The sequence below is a fragment of the Bombus affinis genome, chromosome 8 (genome assembly GCF_024516045.1).
Source record: "Bombus affinis isolate iyBomAffi1 chromosome 8, iyBomAffi1.2, whole genome shotgun sequence".
In the NCBI taxonomy this organism is placed as follows: Eukaryota; Metazoa; Arthropoda; class Insecta; order Hymenoptera; family Apidae; genus Bombus; species Bombus affinis.
Window position 1 is genome coordinate 11,218,466 of NC_066351.1, and position 21,826 is coordinate 11,240,291.

The window sequence follows — 21,826 nt, forward strand, 5'->3', positions numbered from 1 at the left end:
GGAATGGAGGGAACCTCCGTTCTAATCCATACGGATCCATAGAATCCAAAGCCGATATCTAAACGCAACTTCGACCCGTAATCTGAACAAATCTCGCAACGTAACTGGGTAACGTTAACCTCAAACTCTTCCGAGCGATCTCCGCGAGAGAAAAAGACTCAGCACGAGTGGTGAAAGAACTCACCAAAAAACTAGGATGGAACAATAGGGTGGAACGATCTTGGAACCGATAATCTCGATCACGGGTCAAGCTGAAAGGAACGAACGGTCCGGTGGAATCGCTGTCCCGAGCTCGGCTCACACCCTTGTCTCGTTGTAGGGGCTGGAGGAGCTGGCACCCTGGCGACGTTGCCGATCGCTGTCGCCGGGCACGTTAAACGCGACATTGGGCACCGTGATGGGGTCAACCGGCTGATAATGGGACTGCACCGGCTGCCCGCTCGGCTGCGATTGGTGAGAGTGGGAGGAAGACGAGGGTGGACCCTCGCTTATGGAGGTCGTCGAGGCGAGAATACGGCGACCGCGTACCTGGTAACGTTGGGGATAGCAGCGGCCGCAGCAGGCATGCAGCAGGCCGCCCCTCGAGGCAGTGCTGTGCGCGGGGGAGGTCAGGGGCGACGGCGAGCCCGGCCTCTTCGGGGCACCATTGTAGGGTACCTCCATCTCCACGAACTCGCGATCCTGCAACAAAAATGTCCGACATTTCTTTAGTATTCTGCATAATTAATATGTGTGAGCAATATTTCCTTGTATAATGTTGGTTGAATGTCGAATGAGAGAAACACAGTACGATCGGAAGAAGAGGAAGGGGAGGCAGGATTGTGTTTAAAAATAAGTAGAAAACAGGCATGATAGAAATATTCGTAGTGTGGGTGTGAGAATTCGCGTGAACGAGTGATTGAGTATCGGGCGCGTGTTTCGGCTAGAAGATGGACACAAGCGATGAGCGATTGAGAGAATGCAGGTGCAGATTTAGCTGTACGTAGCAAGAACGTGCGCCGTGAAATGTGTCTTGTGAATTCTGAAGTCTTTATCAGCTACGATGGAAAAACGAGAGAATCTTCCGTGAGAATCGGTTAAGAGTTGAAAGAATCATCGTACGTTTACACCGTTGTTGCGCTATTCCTGCCCCATGGTTCGGTAAAGTTCTCGTTGCTTCGTATTTAATACATGAAAACGTAACGTTAACATGCTATTCCTTCTTCGTGTTGGAAGAATAAGAGAATAGACTCGTCTATTTAATGTAGCGCCGCAAGTTTTTTTAGATCAAGGATAGAGTTTTTTAGGTTTGCTCGAAGCTACATATACACCCGGCAGGATAGAGCCGCTGCCAGTAAGTTTACAGCCTCGTAATTTGCCGTCGAAAGTTTCGATCCTCCTTGTTTCAACTTTTATAATTCACGACGCGCGTTCCATCGATATCTCGTTACCTATAAATTCCACGGATCCCCTTTCCACGCAAATTCGTAATCCTATATTTTCTCTAGTCCTCAAATGAACGTTACTTGCCTTGTTTGGAAGTCGTATCTATTCTAAATCGGATGCTCACGCGATTAACTAGATTATGCACGTCGCTACGTAACGTTACGTGATACCATACGGTATGTGAATTGTGTATCATGCTCGTTATATATATTATACTCCCTTTCATTAAGGAAAATCTATTTTTCTTAAAAATGTTTACTCCCCGTCAAAGTTATCTGTCGTGACGAACAGATTGTACGCGCTGCCGTGTAACCACAGTAGATCGGGAACGTGACTCGTCAGACAACCGCGTGCTGTTCGAGCTACGCTCTTCGTTTGCCTTGAATGCATCCATTATGCTACGGGGGAACTTGCTGTTCTTTTCAATACTAATATAACGCAATTACTGCAGTATTAGTTCAGATCCCTCTTGCTCCATATAATTTACAAACTAATAATATCAAATTAACGAGTTACAAGTTGTGCGTTATAGATTTCATCTTCGCAATTTTATAATTTTTCGTCGTATATAGGATAAACCGATAATTTCTAATTTATGAAATTTCGTTTGTTCCATTAGCAAACTTGTTAATATTATGCCAGAGTATTTATTAATATTTGTTGTTAAGATGTCGCTTGTAAAATTTCCCTAATAATAAATTGCGATCCTAATAATAAAGTGCGACGCAATATCGTTGTAATTTCAATAATAGAGGTCTACGTTCCCGAGCATTGTACCATTAAGAAATATGATGCTAGTGAATCACAATAGCGTCACCGCCGCGAAATCGCAGCGACGTCGTATCGCTCTTCTCCAGCAGACTTTAGATGGAAGTTTGAAAAGTAACTTAGAATGGACAATAAAACGTAGAGGTAGGAAAAGAAATAGAGAGCACGGAGAAAAATAGTTCAGAGAGCAAACGAGGCGAACGTGTTCACGTGTTGACGCAGAGGAATCGCGTCGAGGCCATTTCCAACGAGTGCCATTGTTACCGGCCAAACTTTGGCCCACCGAGTATTGCTGAGACCATGTCGCAAGTTGTTTCTCCGCTCGAATTACATAGCCAGAGGGAAAGCACGCATTTACGCGAACGCTCGTTGTTACCCGTGTGTCCTGGTTATTTCCGTTAGGATTTCGGCCGCAATTACGACGGAAATGCACATCTCGAACTACGAGCCGAAGCTCCGTGGCGACTTCATCAACGTTCCAAGTTACTCACAGGTTAATGAGATTGAGTTAAAAAGCCCTAGACACGAGTGAACTATGAATCTCTAAGGGCACTCGTGGGATTTATTGATAATCGATCGGTTAAGGATAGAATGGAAAAAGGGCTAATCAACTTGAAGCAAGCGTCTATAAAGTTCAATCGCAAAAATAGAGCAGTTGGTAACCTCGTAGTGAGAATCGATCGAGAACGATAGAGAATCTGTCGCACGAGTGTCTGACCTAGCCGAACCGAGGTTCGAAAAGGCCCATTTCAGCTTCTCTCCGAGTGGTTTTCCAGAAGAGATCGCGCGGTTGTTTGATTGCACGAGATCGAATCTTCTCCGCGTAGGTGAAAAGAGGTTGACTCACGCGGAATTGACGTCAAGATCGCTCGATAACCCCTCGTTTCTTTCTATTCTCCGATTCTCCCTACGTATTACCGTCGTGGAAACGTTTCATCCATCGTTCACGATAGAGATTGAACGATCGGGTGTCGAAACCTTTAACATCTTTCGCGTGCAAGAACCGATGTCGCAGAATGAAAACTCGTGCATCTCGGTTTTCGTTCCACCTGATGTTCGTCCTTCGCGTTACTGGCATTCTCTTTGCGAAAAATCGATAACACTATGCGTTTGAGTCGATAAATTCTAGTTAAAAGGTCAGATCGACCAAGCACGTTACGGTTGTCCAGCGGAGGCGAAAGTTAAAACGTCCGAGAAGACGCATAGCGTCAGCTTTGAAACGGCTATTGCGAGCAGATGGTCTGTGTGTGATCGTTATCTACGACGTGCATTCGCACAGTATTCCTTTTCGGTACACCGAACGTATCTATTGATTGGCGTTTCCTTGTCGATAGACGGTCTATCGACTAAACGAGCGAGGAAACGTGCCGACGATTTCGAATCTAACATTAGCGAGTCTCGCGATGAAAAGCCACGAGATGGCTGCGTTAACATTCGTATGCACGTTCGCGTCGTTCGATATCGCGCGGCCCGTTGCAAATATTTAAATTTCATGAATCGCAACTAGTTGTGACGGATCGTAAGCGACCCGAAAAATTCGGATTATTTTACGCGGATAACGGGAGAACAGGAAGGCAGATGTTTATTCCTGTAGCGAGGCGTGAAAAATATTCCGCACGTCGGCTGTAACGAAGGCTAGGGAGAAAATGGGGTAAAAGGGAAGAGGAAAACGAGGAAAAAGGAACGAAAAAGTACCGTACTCGTGAACGAGGCAGACTACCGCGGACGTACCGCGACTTTATTCGCGTCTGTATTTCCGAATAGACTAGCGTCTCTGTCGTTTCCCGGATTAAACTCGTCCTTATCGCGTCGGAGCCTCTTATTTTCGTCCCCGTGAGCACCAGCCGAGCGTAGAAATAAAACGAGCCGTTCCACAGGGGGCTGGATATCCAACCGACGAAACATACCCTTTAACCTGCGCCTTCCATTATTTTCCCCGTCTTTCGATAGAAGAAAATGCGATTGGTCTGTGGATCGACGAATGCACGAATCTGCTGGCGACTCAAAGAAAATCCTTCGTCCGAATTCTTTGGACAGGCCCAGTACCTCGGACAGATTTGTTCGTTAGTGGAAGACGAGCTAGTCGGATGATAGGAGAAATTGCGAGTGGCTATTGATCAAGACTTTGAACGTCTCGATGAGAACGTTTGAGATAGACAGCCGAGGGAAACGCGGTTGTGTGTGTTTCCCAACTTTGTTTCAAAGCGACAACTTAGACGGTTCTTTGTCACATACTGGAGCAAGGATACGTGCTCCACTTTGATCAACGGACAAAAGGGAGCTGTGGTTCGGTAGGTAATACCACGCTTTGTTCGATCAATCTCTTCTTGTGTCTCTACTCGATTCGTAAGAAAGCTCAGATGCAAAGAAAAAACAGACTTTCTATCTGTTTGCGAAGTCGGAGCGTGATGGACGGTTAGGGGAAACGATCGTTTCGCAAGCTGACGAGATTCTGGATTATTAAACGACTAAGAATAAGATTCAAACTATCGGAGAACGAGTGCGTTTAACGACGAAAAGCGAAGAACTTTTAGCTTTAGGGAAGCTTAATTAATACACGATGAGTAGCCGACTAGCCGAGGAAAAAGTTTACTCCGAGTTTACCGTGAATACTAAACGAACTATCATTCATTCGACTTCCAACTTGATGAATATAAATTACAGTTGGTCGAACTGCTTGCAACGCTATCATTTTTCCGTGGTTAGGCTATTTTCGTTGGAAAATCAACGGTAGGAAGATTATTAACTCGGATCGAGTGGAACTTTGATCCTCGAATCTAAACGATTGGCAACATCGCTATGGTTTTCATCGGACGTACCTCCGTCCGAAAAATATACAATTTCCATGGAGAATAACGTCAGATAGTAGAAGAACGCCGGTCTCTATAAACAGCACGGTGCCGTTATTTTTGTTACGTAAAGGTCGTAAAGGTGGTTATAAACGCAACTGACCTCTCCAAGATAGTGACGCGTGTCATGACACCATTTTGGAGGGCTACCAATTCGTCTTCTATTTAACGCAGCCATTGATCTAGATGTCGCGGGATTCAGCTGCGCGCGTTTAAATATAAATTAAACAAATTTCCGCGCCCCACGGCTCGCCTCGTTTCCCGCGCACAAACGCGTTTAATGGATCGGAATCGGCGCAGGATTTCGCTTTCCGATCCAACTGCTCGACAACGATCCAGCCAAATTGCAAAACGGTTCCGTCCCTTTCGAATTCAATTGCATTTTGAAAAGTTTAATCCTTCTTCTAAAAATGTCGCGCTATTCGACTTCGAACGGGAACTTAATACGTAAGATAAATAACTCCTTCACGCGGGGTGGAAACTCTATTCTCTCCCAACTGAACGAATTATTAATTAAATTTAGTTTATATATAAATTGATTAAATTCCATTAAACGTTAATTATCTAAAAAAAAATCGGCAATAAGGGATGGTATAAAACAAAAATTAATCTATTTCGCTAGATTAAACGCGTATTCTATTCGGTATGCTTTGTATTGCGTCTACCGAAATTTAAGCCGCGCTGAAAAAAGGGTACGAATTTCGTTTGACCGTGTGGTGAAGTCGATCGGGGGCGGCAAGTGATGGCGAAAACACGTACGTGCAACGGACGACACCATTTTAGAAATGCAGCGACCGCAAGACGCAGTCAGGATGGATATGCATTCCCTGCTTAATAGAGGCGGTGATCAGCGTTCGTAAATTCAGCCGGGCCATCCTCGTGCCCCATAAATAACTCGCCACGCCGCTCGACCTGACCCCAGCACGCCGCGCACTTGTCGCCATTTTATAGATGTTCCTAGCACAATTCGAACCTTCCATCCTATTTCGTAGGACAGCCGTTCGCTTTCGTGTATGACAGAATCTGGATAATCGATCTGGGCGGGGAACGCGAGTCTACTCGCCGATTTTCATCATTAATTCAAAGATGACAGCTTAGACACGTTTGCAATTTTCGCTAAAACGAATTTAGTCGACCTCTTTATGGACAGTTCGAAAACTACCACTCGCCCAAGTATAATTTCCCAGTATAAATTGCCTTTGGGATCGAACATGAAGCTGTTTTCGTATAACGAGAAGAATATTTTGTAATTGAAGTTTGGGCGATGTTGGTCCAGTGCCAAGAGCAACGAAAAAGTTTCACCGACGAGTGTTTAGACCCGAGAAACGTTTTGCGCTTTTACACGCGATTATTTGCCAATTCTTGGGATTCCCCAGGAAAAAGTATTTCCACAGTAAAGAGATTCCTTTGACGCGAGGACCAGACAAATTTTCATGGAATTAAGGATAAAGGGATTCGAAGTGCAGGCAGAGGAACCGTGGACGAGCGTGAATACGGCAAGAAGAAGAGGCGACTGCTGAATATCCGGCTTTGCGTATGCATTGCTCGACGCTGAAAAACGGCGACACGGCTGGGCTACTTGTGAATTTAATATCGTCCAGCTGGAAATAAGCGTACTGGAAAGGACCGGCTTTCCGAGAATAAGGAAAATAGAGTGGATCGGGAACCGGGGAAAAGGAAAAATTGAAGTAAACGGACAAACACGAAGACCGTGACCCAAACTCGACGAAATTTTTCTCTAGATCGATCATTTCTTCGCGAGAACACGTTTCCTCGTGTTCGAGATGAAACGGGTTCCCTGTTCGAGGAAAGGCTCTTGCTCCAACTATTCTCGTCTCAATTTTCTTTCGCAAACTGCTGACTCGGTGAACAGAAAGAGGTACACAGGCCAGACTTTATCAAATTCTTCTTGTTCGTCGTCGAACGGAGACGAAAAAATAAAAGAAACGAGTATCTGTACATGTTATTACAATTTACTTGAAGAAGTTTAAAACTCGCAACAGACTCGCATAAGGGATCATCGCTCGCAGTTATAGTCTCTTATCGTTGGCGTTAAAACGCTTGAATCTTTTTATGTGTTAAAAAAATGTACGAAGTCCGATGCTAATCTGATGAATAAAAGTTGCTTCTAAAAAGAAGTATTTAATGTTTTATTCACTATGATACTTAATTAGTTTCCCTGAACATTAACAAGATTATAATTAGAAGGGTTTCATAATGTTCTTGCAGAAAGAATGTTAACTTGTCCGAAAAGGATGACTTAACAGGTTCCAGCGAGTTAAGAAAGTTCTAACGAAACACGAATGAGTTTAAAAGCGAAAACAGGTCTGTTTTCGAGAAGTTTAGCAGGAGGAACGACAACGCTTTCTTCCTCGAACGCTTACGTCCGCTCGTGCCGTGCGGATCGGAAAATCCGATGCGGCTACGCTATTGTTGGATCTCTTTAACGCCGTTTTCCGACTATAATTAGTCCCCGGGTCTCGGGATGACGTCTCGCCCCGACGACTTCGATTCCCGAAGAGATTCGATCGAGGCCGACCACGACCCGGAAGAAATCAATACGCCGACACGACGACACCGATTGGCCGCGTCTGATGCTCACGAGCTGCGCAACACACGCGACCGCCTCGAAAGATCTTCAACGGAGATCGTTTGCCTGCCTTCTCCTTACGATTCCGTGCGAGAACAACGTCGTTATGGTACCAAGGAATGCGTCCAGATCGCACACACGCTACCTCAAGTCTGGTCTCGCTATGTGCACGACGTGGAACCAGGATCAAACTCGCCGGGAGAATCTCATTTCGCTGAGTGATGGAGCTCGTAATCATCGACATTGTTTTTTGAAACGAGCTCCTTTGTAACAGTAAGGGCAAGAGGAGTTCAACTCCGTCCCACTTAGAATTCCCTTTTGTTAGACGACGGCGGAGGCATCGCTGACGCCTGAAACATTCCTTTTTTATTCTTTTTATTCATAACTGTCATCCTATTACCTTCAGAAGCGATTCATCCAGCTGGCGTGAAAACAAAGAAACGAATATTCGCGAGATCCATGTACTTTCACGATTCTCCGACGTGTTAAAAACAACCGCCTGCAGATGGAAAAAGGAGAACATAGACGGCATGCTACAATACATTCAGACGTCAATTTCGCCTCATTATCGGGTTCCAACAAAGTCCTTTCTTGCTCGTAATATCCAGTCCTATGAAATGGAGTGTTTGCCGATTTTCAGATGGAAAAATAAAGCTCGCGGTAGATTCAGACTACCGATACAGACGTCTAACGGTACGATCTATCGGCCGAAGCGTCGGTTCGTGAAAGGTCATCGCATCGTCGAAAGGTGAAGCGCGTTCTTGTTATCTGTCGACGTGTATCACGTGGCACGTCGTCCATGGACATTCTTTTGCGAAGCTTCGTCGTAAAGACGTTTCAAGGATATCGTGGAAACGTATCGGTTACCAATTATAGGGACACGAGTGCGCAACGATTGGGATTCAATACGAGGAAAAATAAGTATACGTCGGAGAAGGGCATGCACGTTATCCTTAAGTGGATTAAACCAGAGAAAAAGTTTCGATGGAAAACGCTGAAGCGAAGAAGAATCGTGAAAGACGATGACACGATCGAGAAAGTGGCAATTTTGCCGCGTAATATTCGTCCGACTCGTCGTCTCTTTACCTTGCGGATTTGCTCTGTTAGAAACTTTGTATTTATCCAACGATACTGGTACGTTCCACATTCCAAATAACAATGTTCCAACTTAGTTTAAACCGAGCTGAAAGTTACATCTCGGACTCTGCGGACTCGTTCCCTATTCTCGTGCAAACGCATTAATCATTTCTGCTGAGAGTTTTGACAACAACAAGCTTCAGCAGGCCAGGTAAATCGGATGAAAGATTTAAATACGATGAAGGGAAATGTAAATATCATCGGGCGATCTTGTAGAATCTTAAACAGTCGCGCGGTTTTTTCAATTCTAGAAGGATACTCGAGAAGGTAAGCAGGTCTAAGATTCCCTAAAGAGAACAGAGAAAAAAGAAAAGGATTCGCAAGGTCGGTTAAAAAGGCTGCTAAACGCCGGCAGGAAGTCGAGATCGCGTAGACGCGAAGAAGTAGACGACAGAAGGCAGCAGGAAGTGGAGCGACGCTCCCTCGGGCCGTATGCGCGATTTTCTTCGCGACTTGACAAAAGCCGCCGGAATCGCGCTTCTTTCTGGGTTAAGTACATCCAACAGGAAGAAGTCTGAGAAAGTCTGAGACCATCGTAGCGAAAGCATCGTCGAAATAGGACCAACATAATTGAGAGCTGATAAAGAATCAAAACGATGAGACGACACGATATAAGAAGATCTCGAGAGAAAACTCGACGAGGATGGATGCCATAACGTACGAGTTATCGACATCGGCTTCCATTTCGTTCATCCTAAAATAATAGAATCGAACGGATCGTTGGAACGAGCGGTTGCTCTTGATTTTGTAAAATGTACATACTCCTTGATACGGATAACCCCGGGACAACTTGCAATTAACGGAATTTCCGCGGAAATTCAGGCTCCAGTGACCATCGAGACGAAGTTCCGATTTTCAGTACGCCAACTGACCTATTTATCAGGCTTTCGGCATTTGGTTTCGGGACCAGCGCCATGGAAACATTCCCGTTAACGGATGGCCGAAAGGCCGATGCTGAATTTGGATATTCCGTTAAGTATCATCGAGACGTTAACTAAAACCTAGCGAGTAAACAATCCGATCTGGTAAAATACTAAATCGCGATGTTCGTGGAAACGGAGTTCGCTGGTAGATTAAAATTCAGATGAAACGATCTAAAATTCACCTGCAGCTCGCACCAAGAACTGTTAATCGTTAATTTCGATTTTGCATTTACACTTGGCATTTGCATTTTGGCCAGAGGTTTCGTAGACGTTGCATTTGTCTGCAGGCGAGACCTGAAACTGAGGGCTTCGGTCCCCACTGTTTCCATTTATATTGCACGATGTTTCGCTTGGCTGATCAAACTGATGATTCAACTCGGAAGTTCTAATCCGGATGCTCGACCCGGAAGAGTTCACCGGATGTCGTTTAATTCGATTGGCTAACCCTCAACGCCAGGTATCCCCTGAAGAAGCAGACGTTTAGGGAATTACGTCAGGCGAAAATGCAAATGCCAAGTGCAAATGCAAAATCGAAAGGCGATTGTTCATGCCGGAAAGCCGATATCAAAATATATCTCACCATCGTGAAAGTTTGAAATACAAAAGCTGACGATTCGCTTATTTATCGAACTCGCTACGGTCTATTCTATCGCTAAAACGATAACACGACGAAATAAAAAGGGCATCTAAATTATTATCACGGTCTGAAATTCACGGAAACGACAACAAAAGAGTATCTACCGGCGTTCGCTACACACGGTGACTATGTATCCGTCTCAACGATACCCGAGGCCTATTCTCTGTTTATGTGTGTGCGTGCGGGTAAGCTGGGCGCCACACTCGATGGGTGGCACGGTATCCCTCGTGCACAAGTGCTGTGCTAAAATTGGACGCGAACAGAGGGGGTTTATTCAAATTACTCCGCAGCGCACGGACTCTTGGATTCGAAGCAGGCGACGTTGGTTCGCGCCCGAGAATGAACCGGCGCTTAGATAGCGCGACGTCCCCCGTTTCGCAACTGATGCCGCGAAATTAAACAAGCGGCCGTCTACCAGGTTTAATGAAGCGAACGTTTCTGCGTCGATGAAGAGAAGCTCCCCCTTTAAAGCGGCGATATTCGTCCCTTCTCTTCCAAGCTTGAACTTCAACGTTACGACAGCGTATAGCGTTTCGCTTTTAGTTTGTTTCTTCCTCTCGACAGGCGTCCTGGCTCATTTCGGAAGAGTTACAGAGCCGACACTTTGCTAACCATGCGCTATCGTGCCATAAAGGAAACTTGGCTTGACCGAGCTAATGTTACGAGAGGCGGTTTACTACTCAGATTTATAACACGTCGGCAAAACATGTTTGCTTTGCCGTCAGAGAAACGTTATTACGTCATGAGAATCTTCGTAAGCGAGAGTCAGAACAGAGGTAGGTAAAATGTTAATCGAATGATAAAGCTGAGGAGAGGGAGTAGCAAAGTTAGAGGCTGTAAGGGTAACTGGTGTAAATGATTTTCAAAGACTCACCGTGGTCTTCTCTAAACAACGAAGTAGATGATGATGTTGCAGTTCGAAAATATCCTCCTCCTTGTAGTTGTCGTCCAGCTGAAGGCCGCTCTCCTGCGCGGCCAATCGGGCCTCAGCCGCCTTCTTTTTGCTCACGAAGGCCGCTCCGCTCGACGCTTTCGCGATCCTGATTCGTGCCAATCTGGCTTTCTGCAACGAAAAAGAAGCAACGTTATCCGCAGAATTTCATATGCGAGCTTCGAATAGTTCCATCGTTTTGTCTTGTCGCGTGGCTGAATCCATTGATAAAATCGGAACCGGAAACACCGAGAAAAACAATTAGACATTGCCAAAATATCGAAAAACATCCAAAACATCCGGTGTGTTCACGGTCAACCTAGTTTCGGTAAAGATTTGGAAAGAAATCAAAATTTGGGGGAAAGACGACGCGAAGGGCTGAAGGGCGATCCTTCGGAAAACGAGCGTTGAAGGGAAGAATTCGGTCAAAGAGAAACGGAGTCGCGTGTCTTTCCAGGTCGAGTGAAATTGTCTCGCGCGTGATAATGGAGAAACAGACGGCGGAGTTGCTGCGTTGGAAATCCGCCCGGTGAAATCGCGACGACGACGACGACAACGGAAAACGCGTCAGTTTCACTCGCTTCGGGAAAGCGAATCCGCGCGCAGAAGAAGTCATTAGAGTAACAACGACGCATTGTCCCTGACTGTTTTCTTTTTTCTCCTTCCTCCGTCGTTCCCCCGAGGCGTCTCCTGCTTGCCGCCGACGCTCGGTCAATTAAGCTTTTAGCGAGGATTTTCCGCGAGAAATTACCGTGTGCACACTATTCAAATACGGCAAATACGCGACGGCGATCCGAAGTTTTAAACGCGTCCACGCCCATTTCCGCAACGATTATGCCCTAACCGCTGGATTTTCGCTTCCTCCGCAGTTCTACGAGACCTTGTTCAAACAGCCATTTCCACGAACAACTTTTTCAGGGTACAAAAAGCAACGGATCGATGAAATTGCCTTTCTCCTCCTTTCTTCCCCACGCTCAATTATAAGGTATATTTTGCGGATAAACAAGTACTTGTTGTACGATAACGACCATTGCATTCGGCCCTTACCGAAATTGCCTTCGATACATAAATTGCAGAATGATTTGCAGCAACCTTGTTACCAGTTATTGCATCCTAGTCATAAGAATCCAGACACTTTTAAGGGAGCTAATGTAAGTAAAAATCTTCGACAATAAACTCCACAGTCAACGAGAGGCCTTCTGTTTCCGATCAAACAAATCAGAAAAAACATACAGCCACTTGTCATCCTCTAGATTGGCGAATGATCATTCGTTAAAGTTAGAATTCAGAAGTAAACTTTACCACATCGCGAATCCTCCAAATTAATCTCCAAGATTAATATCAATAATCTCCTATGACTTTCGCGTAGTCCCGATTACGATGAATCAAATTTTTCATGAAGAGAACAACGTTCTTTTAGTCGTCAAAAACCGTCGTGGTATCCTGGTTGTCGCAGTATTTTGCCCGTCGGTGACATAGCTATCCGTCACGTTAGTCAAAAGATTTGTTTTCGTCCAGATTTTTATCGTGCAAACTTTTTTCGCGAAAAAAATTTTTCGCCAACCAGCAAACTTTTCGCGAGGAAAGCAACGTTAACGTGATTCACCAGGCAACGTCATTACGATTTATCTCGACCAGCCAGCCATGCCTATCTGTGGCTCCGCTCTATGTATACGCTCAGCTTCCTTACGAAGCTTCTCGCGTGGAACACAAAGAACGCGAGTTAAATGACATCGTTCCGGCACGCAGCGTGACTTCGGTGAATCCATCATTAACGCGTTATTTCTCTTTAACGAGCATTTTACTACGTCCGCAAGCTTCATAAAGCCAGTAACACCAGAATGTGGTACGAAACAACGGCATTCTACGAGGTTCACCATCGAGCGAAATTACACGTAGAATATTCGAGATGGTTTTCGCTCTTCCGTCGGATTAACACGGATATCGTACGATAACTTCATCAAGAAAATCGTTACGGTTCGAGCCTAATAAAAATTAATCGCTACTTTTTCCTCCTCGTAACTCACACCGTCGCTAAAACTTTATCTAAGGATCCGATTCGGTAATTTACATTACGACCTATGGTGTATAACCAAGGGTACCACGAACGTGAGAGTTTCGGCGCTGTTCACCTTATCAGGTTTCGTGGATCTCGCGGAAATTCTTGCATAAAATGTCCTTAACGGCAGTATAATGTACGATTGCTGAATTACGTGGCAACTAGTTACGAAACTGTCGAGCGATAAGGCGCGCGCGATCTACCGCGCGAATTCACGATTATGAGACAGTGATAAATTCTTCGACTCTGCATTCACGCTACCTAACTGACGTTTTCTTTATTTCTGAAATGTTCCGTCGATGATTCCAATTTGTTATAAGAACTCGTCCGAAATCAGTTATCGTACCTCTGTAACCTCTACCACTTAACGTTCGCCCGTCTACTTTAGAACTTGCAACTTTCTTTTAAGATACCGTACAGTGGTGAAAAAGCCGAGTATGGTAGGCAGGCGAATATTTATGCGAACCGCTGTATACGACCCGAAAAAAAAGAAATGATAATTCGATGGATCAATAAGAAATTCAGCATAGCAAATCGTGGGTGCAGAGTTAGACGCGTGTAGACTCTAGCAGGACATAGATCACGTGTCAACGTGACGATATTGCGAAACAGCAACGAGGCGAAACGGTACGGTGACTCGTCAAGGTACGTGGCGTGGCTGCAGGCAGTAAAAGCCGCCGAAAGTGCACGCGGTCGCGACTGCGCCCCTCGAGTCTGCATTCGAGGACAACTTCCTGACATTTCGCAGCTGCGGTCGGCCGCGTAAACATCCGCGAACACGGCCGATGCCACGTGACACCTTGCAGACGCGAATCGGACCCTGCATCGAACCGGCCGCGATCTTATCCACCGCGAAAATATACGATTCCACAGGGATATAAATATGTTAAACACCCGCGAGCTTTCCTAGCTCGGTTCATCGTCACGCTATAATTAGCGAGTCGCCGATGATGCGCCAGGGTTGCTGTAATCGCGCGTAATTCACGCATCGACGGACAGTGTTTGGCCGATGGCTAAACTTAGGGTGCTACGTAGGAAAATCGTGCTATGTAAATGTTTGACTTTTTGGATAGAACCACGGGAAGGAAGGGGGATCGAATTCCAATACGAACGAATGTTTTGTGGCAGGGGGCCTTTTGGCAATTTACCGCTACTTCGTCGCTGGTCAGCGAGTTTTCAGCTTTGTTGCCGATTCCATTCCCCAAAGTAGTTACCAATTCTGATTTTATTCCATTTACAGCTTCGCTTTGAATTTTTTACCGTAGGCAGGAAACTGGCTGATCGAAAGCCGAGAAAAAGTCCAGCTATGATAAAGATGGGCACAGGGTTTACGAATTCGGTGACCGAGGCTGGTGGAGACTTCATCTCGCTGACTAGCAGACAATATCTACGTTGAATGATCTATTCCCTGAACATACAGTCAAAGAAGTGTATCTACCTTTCTTCGAGTTTGCTTATAAAGATTCCACTATATTCTGAAATATGCCATGAAGTATGTAAATGAAAGTAGATATGTGTTCTCGGCGGAATTTCTGCATAATCCATTCACTGCCAACTACGAGATATCTCGTAGTAAACGTATGTACCAAGAATGCCGATTACGAGATATCTCGTACTTTACGCTAAAAATTTAGATTGATTGCAATTGATCACGGAATAAGTTTGAGTTAGAAATTATTAGAAAGGATGAACGAAGATTTTATATAAATTTTGTGAAATTCCATGTTTTCCTTGAAATAAGATCTTGGTGCCCAGGGCAAGACGCTTTAAATTTGCCTGGCAGTGAATGAGATAAGCGTAACAATGGAAGCGCAGCGGCAAGTCCACTGGGCGATTCGATAGAAGGATGGGCCCGAAAGCGAGCATCGACGTGGAAAGTCCCGTGCCATTGGGCATGGAATGATCGATCTCGGATTCCCCGAGAACGTATATCGCCGGAAACGGAAAGCTAAAATTTCCTGGCGAGTCTCCAGCGAGATCCATCGCGGTCGTCAGAAAAAATTAATAGGTCGTGCGAGATTAATCGGAACGGAGCGATACGCGTGTAAATTATGAGATAGACGAAGGAAAGCTGCGTTCTGTATCAGCGACTTTGGCTTCTCAACGAAGACAAATTGCCCCGAGTATAGACGAAGTTCGAACGAAAACAGACGTCGCAACACCATGTCAGCAAGTTCGTGAACCAACTACGACTCACTTAGAGAATAATTCGCGTCTAGTATAAAGTAGACGCGAAGTTCGACGAGCTATGTATGGCATATGGCATAATGCAATAGATTAGAAAGATACAATAATAGAGATAGGGTCACGATTCGATCAGGAATTAACCGACGTGGTCGCTAATTAATTCGCTTATCAATGAGAGTTTTTATCGATCTTACCGGACGACAGCTACCTGTTGTCCAGCATCGAATTAATTAACTATCGACATGTTGTGAGCACCGTCCTTCGTCCTGTATAATAGTAATTACCATGATAGAGAGGATCCTCTCTACTTCGCAAACATAATCTTCTAATAGAAAACATTGCTATACGCGTGGACAACGGTACGGAGATTAAATTTTCGCCTGAAATTACCGATCGAACCTATTAAATTGACCTTCTCTTCGTTACTTGAAAAACCAGCGGATCAATTTCGATATCGTTCGTTGGTGGCTGCATTTACAGAGTCGCAGAAAGATCAAGTTCAACGTACGCTTCTGAATAAATTCATTTACCGGTTGAAATCGAGTAACCCTCGTAAAAATATTGAAACCCTTCTGACATGTATACCGGCACTCGATGAAACAAAACCTGAAATGGAAGCACGAGTGGCTTGAATTTAGTAATCCCAAAAGCAACACTCGACTCTCGTTACGTACGACCGGTGTGGTTCGTCGCTTTTTCATCGACCGTTCGGCCACGTATCCCGCGCGTTACAAGCGCCGCTAACTTTGCCCCTCAAGTACCGCCAGAACGTTGAAACTTCGATTCTATACTGTGGGAAGCCTGTCATTTTTCAAAGATCGCGGCTCTGCCGAACCTTGCAACATTCATCATCTTCCCGTTCACCAACCGTCCAACAGATGATTTATGTTCGCTCGTCATTCTCTCGTCGACTCCGCGTCCCAACGGCGTTATTGTACGCTTTTCAATGCGCGCGACAAATTCCCAACAGTATACGGCTATCCTCTACTAAAATGTCACATATACAGGCGAATAATAATCGGTTATCCTCGGATTTCGTTCCCAGTAACCGTGAAATATCTCGCTGCTCCGAGGTATACACAAGCTTTACGATTTCCTCCGCTTCATCCAGATTTGCCCGAAACCTCGATTGTTGGCTTTGGAAAAGGGCATCGGTGCAGGGACACGAACGTGCACATCTATACACACACAGGCATTGGAAATATCGCGTGGCGGGCGACGATTAATTCAAGGAAGATGAGGGAACCTGGTTGCCGCGCGGCCGATAAGAAAACAGAATGCACGATTGCAACGCGATCACAACCGACGGTTTTCGAGCTTGGCCGCGTTCACCCCCTTCACCGTTTGTCTAAGTTTCTTCGCTCTGACGGTAAGTTAATTAAACGAACGTCGACAAATAACAGGCGGGTCACGGACGGTTGAAAGGGGCGCGGCCTTTCGTTTCAAGAAAGATCCGCCGGAATAAAATACGCAAGACCTACTTTCCTGAAGCATTGAAAATTGAAATAGTAAAGTGCCGCACTGAAAATATTCCCCGCTTCGCTAAGAAAAGCAGAATGTTAGAAAAAGAGAAGAGGAAGAAGACGTGTTTCCCCTGTCTTTCCACCAACGTGCCTTCTTCCTCCTTTTCTCGTTGAAAACGTTAATAGCCGCCTGGTTCCCGAGAGAAAAAGAACGTCGCTTAACCGAGCGTGGAAAACGTTCCAGGTGAGAAAAGAAGTAAATCTCCAAATAATTTCCGGCCAACCTGCATCCGCGTTTAATAGTCCCGGCATGACGACGCTGTGTCCTAAGGACGACGTAATGCGCGACTTTTCTCCTGACCCCGCGAGATCGCGCGAGTAACTTCAACTGAATAACCTTTTCTTCCACCGTTTCTCGTTTTTTACCTCCGGTCGCCGGTACCAGGTAAATCGAGAGAGCGAAATTATTCATCAACGTAACGAGCTGAAATTGTATGCAAATGCAGGCCGGCATATAATCGAGTTGCAAGCGCATTTTAAATAAATACGCGCCATCACTGCAGGCTTCCTTGCTGTGAAGTTTCAAACAGCATCAATGATTTAAACGAATATATATATATTCAATTATATATACCACTTTTCTAATATCGTTAACGAACGTGATCACTTTGTCTTTGCTTTCGTCGCGTCATTGTCCACGGACAATCAGATTTAGGTTGGTCCTCGTCTAAGGCCACTGCTGTGGGTAATTGAAACGGTCAGATCGACCGTAATCAGGCGTAATCAGATCGATTACTTACACCCCATTACATCCCATGAGTGGTTCGCAGTTAGAATTAAACCTTTAGCAATTTTTCCTGCGAATGATTCGGTCCTCGTTAATTTCTACGCAATATTTGCACGCTAACGACGTGGTTTCACCTTTAAAAATTGTTATCGTCATGACATAGTGCAGCACATAGACGCGAACACTGTTGGAATTGTTCGATCTCGCGGTGTTTGCCAAAAGAGAACCGGTGCGACGCGCGAGATACGTTTCACAGAGCAACTTCGTCCCCTCGTTGGTACGCGCGATATTGTGTCAGCGATGAATGCGTTTTCGAATCTATGCGACTTCCTTCGCAAGAACCACGCTGCTGGACGCTGATAAATTCCGTGTCTTTTTTCCCCACCGTGCAATCGTACCCCGCAGGTTTTCTATTTTCATGAAACTATCGACTTGCGTACCGCCTTCGATTACGCGTTAATGTCCATTTATGTAATATCATTTTTATTCCGCGCTATTGTAATTTGCGCGGTGAGGCTGATACACGACCAACGGAGAAATATTGGAAAAGGAGCAGCGATGTCAGCGAATAATCGCGGATTAATTGAAATTGGATGAAACAATGGATGTGCCCTCCCAACCATATAATCGACTGTTCCGACGTTTCTAAACTAAAACTGATGCTATAACTACGAACGATTAAAATGTATAAATAAGACGGTCGAATTAGCAGCTTGAAATATTTCCACGTAAAATATGATTTCAAGCCGCGTCTGAACTTTCCAGCCATCACGACGTATTACTTTCTCCTCGGTGAAACAAAATGAATTAAAGAAGTCAGGAAGAGCGGATTGTCTGAAATTTCTTTTAATAACCAGCCACCCTGTCGCCGATATCCTTTTATTTCCATCTGAATGCGATCTGAAAGTCGATTTTCACACCGAGGCATAAAGGGTTCCAATTAAAAGTCCCTTTACCAGTTCACGCCAAGTTAATCCGTTCGGTGGAATCTCCGGCGCGCTTCCATTGTCCTCGGGACATTTATCGCGGCTGCGTAATATCCCGAATATCAGTTGGAACAAAGGTGATCGACCAGCTGTGGTGGAAACGGTCGAATCAAAGGAACTCGGCGGGACGCCACCACTTCGATGCCTTCTCTGTCTTCCGAAAATCTAAGGAAAAACCGATCTGTTCTCGATCGGTCCCAGACACAATTATTCCATTGTTATCGGTTTATTGTGCGCCGCGACTAAAATAACAGGAAACTGCGGGGCCATTTGGCAAAATTCCGATAGGGTACGTGCAGTAACTCAAAGACGATTTTCATCGACGCGTTAATTATCGATATCGCGATACGCGCGATTAAACGCCATTAATTAGAAATCCAAAGCGAGCGAAGCATGGGAAACTAACTTTAGAGCTGACGCTTGTTGTACTCTGAGTTGGTGCAATACCAAACTTTATATTGTATTTTCGGAGTTGCGAACGGGGGAAACTCGACACAAGCGATCGAGACCGTTCAAAACAGAAAATTGATCAGTGGTGATGGATTCGAGGTTGAACGAGGATTGCGGGTCGACCCAAATGTTTCCACGGACCGCACACGTACCAATTTACCGGGATCGGTGGAATTTTTGAAACACGTGCGCGAAATTGCGGTCAGCGTATCTGAAATCGACTTACGTCTTTGGGTCGTTCGAATATCCGATCGACGCTGCGTGGTTGCTCGCGACCGATCGGTATCGGCACGTGCCAATTAGCCTACATTTAGCCAATTAGCCTTGCGTCGTTGTAGCTCGCGCGATAATTCGCGTAACGCGTTGGAAATAAATTGGAGGGGATCTCGTACGTTCAAATCAAGAAAATACTGCGCGATTCGAGCGCGGAAGGAAGAGGCAAGAAAAAGACAGAGCAGCGAGAAGTTGTAGATTTTCGCCGGTAGAAAAATACATACATAACGATTGGGAGAAACAACGGACACGATAAATCTTGAACGAATCGAGAATCGTAGCCGTCCGAGATTCAAGAAACAAATTTTACGACCGTACGATTGGATTATTCGCAGAAATTCGGTTGGCTGTAAAAGATCGTAGCTACGATAAACAACAGGACTTGAGAATCGAAAACTTAGACCTTTGGGTAAATATTATCGAATTTGACGATAAAACGGCCCGATATTCGAGGCATAAGGATTAACAAAAACGATCTAAAAATTCACTTGGAAATTACGTCTCGTGTCGTTCATTACAAAACATTTGAGTTCGAGTAAAGGCAATATATATATATATTATTATACAATATATATTATATATTACGAAAACGAAGGTGACATTATCGTTCATGATATAACTGATTCGTAAAAGATCTCCCGATAGCAACCATCTAATTACCAGTCGATAATTAACGTTGTAACTCGAGAAAATTCACGTCACGAGGAGTTGTTTATATTCCTCCTTGAAACAGCAATTGGACTTTGTCCATACGTGTTGTTTGTACTTTGGAATTCTGATGATGATCTTCTTTAATTGCTTTTCTCTCTTTGTTAAGTTGTCCGAACGATCTTTGATCCGAAGAAGCCACACGCTACGCAAATCGATGTTTTATCGGCATAATAACGCAACGACAGCGTGTTGGCAGTAATTTAAGCCGGAGTATCTGGCCCGATTTGATTTATCGAACGTACGTGGCCGCTGAAACGCATGCCGATGAGTTTTACGAGGTGAGAACCAGCTTGACAGGCGCCGTCGAACCCTGACAATGATTTTCCACTCTTCCCTTTTTTCATTTACTCTCCACACATCCGTTGGTCGTTTGCGGAAGTTATTTTTAAAATTCGGAACCACTTCTCAAAATCTTTTTCGGATCAAGCACACGCGCTTTTGTACTTTCTCGATTTTCGATGGAAATTTTAAAGGAGAAATTGACTTCGAGCCACAGAGAATCGGAACTGGATCAACTTGACGATAAATGAAAAGCAAATTTATTTTCGTCATTCCGATTCAGCCAAGGAATTGTCTTTCAAACGCTCCTAATTCCAAATTTGAACATTTTAACGAAGAATAAGATCGGAAAGTGGAATCAAACACTTTGCATAGATCCAAATCTACGATAATTCTATACTGACGGAATTCTCTTCTCGTTACAAATAATCTTCGTATAATTTATTTCGCCTCCTCTTTTCCCTAATTCTGCCATAGAAACTGGCGCGGATCGTGTGTACACATAAATCAGGATCAAATCTAAAGAAAAGCCCCTTTATAAAACCGTGTGTAAAAATCTGGAAGAAAAACAATGGAAGACGCGAAAACTACCGCGGAGGTGGACGTTTTATCGTCGTAACGCCGAACAGTTTGGTCTGGACGACGTTCTTTTTTTCGCCTTTGGAAATCCCCTTCGCCATAAATTTTCCGCGAGACTAGAAACTACCACGGACAGTTTGCTGACAAGGCGCTCGTACGTTTGTAGGATTACGTGATGCTTTTCGGGGCAGAGACCACGCGTGCTGCTTCCCGGTATCGATCTATTCTCTCGGCTAATCTTTATTGAGACTGGTTAACGCATAAACTGTTTGGAAGTACATCGGTGTTTAGTGCGTTCAAGAATAGCGTGACCGTATTCGAGGCGAGAAAGAAGAGCAGAGCCTCGTCGTGATTGAGCGAATGGAACAGAGAACCAATGACGTCAAATGGGCTAACCATCGATATTTCCCCGTGTTTATGACCATATACCAACCTCGACGTGACCGAAACAGATCGACAGATCGCCAGAAAGATCTCTCTTTTCCTGTCTTGAATCGTTCGGAGTACACTTCGGTTGTTTAACGAGCTACCTCGTGCTGCGAATGCTTTGCTTGTTTTTCTTGCCGTGCGAACGGTAAAAGATTTCGGCAGTTCTTTTTATCGGCCTCCGCGTCAATCATTCTTTCACGGTAATCCTTCGCCTCGAGGATTACCTCATCGATCTCGTGGCTGATTTCCCGGTAAATGAAGCACACGGGCAGGATCGTTCCATTTCTCAGGACGAAGGATAGATATTGGCGACTTCCTGAACGACGATTTTCCATTATTCCCGCGTGAACACCGAAAACACAG

General features: G+C 44.9%; 1 protein-coding gene across 11 annotated transcripts in view; it reads right to left on the reverse strand.

The window, feature by feature from the left end:
* Nucleotides 1-21,826, reverse strand: part of LOC126919614 (potassium voltage-gated channel protein Shal) — a 116,662-nt gene that overhangs the window by 48,847 nt on the left and 45,989 nt on the right. For all 11 annotated transcript variants that reach the window (XR_007711722.1, XR_007711724.1, XR_007711723.1 and 8 more), the window contains exons 3-4: nt 11,204-11,392; nt 529-681 (exon numbers count right to left, since the gene is read on the reverse strand). Coding sequence is in view for 5 of the 11 variants with exons in the window: in XM_050729058.1 (XP_050585015.1) it covers nt 529-681; nt 11,204-11,392 (342 nt within the window). In the remaining 6 variants the exon portion in view is untranslated. The remainder of the gene's footprint in view (nt 1-528; nt 682-11,203; nt 11,393-21,826) is intronic.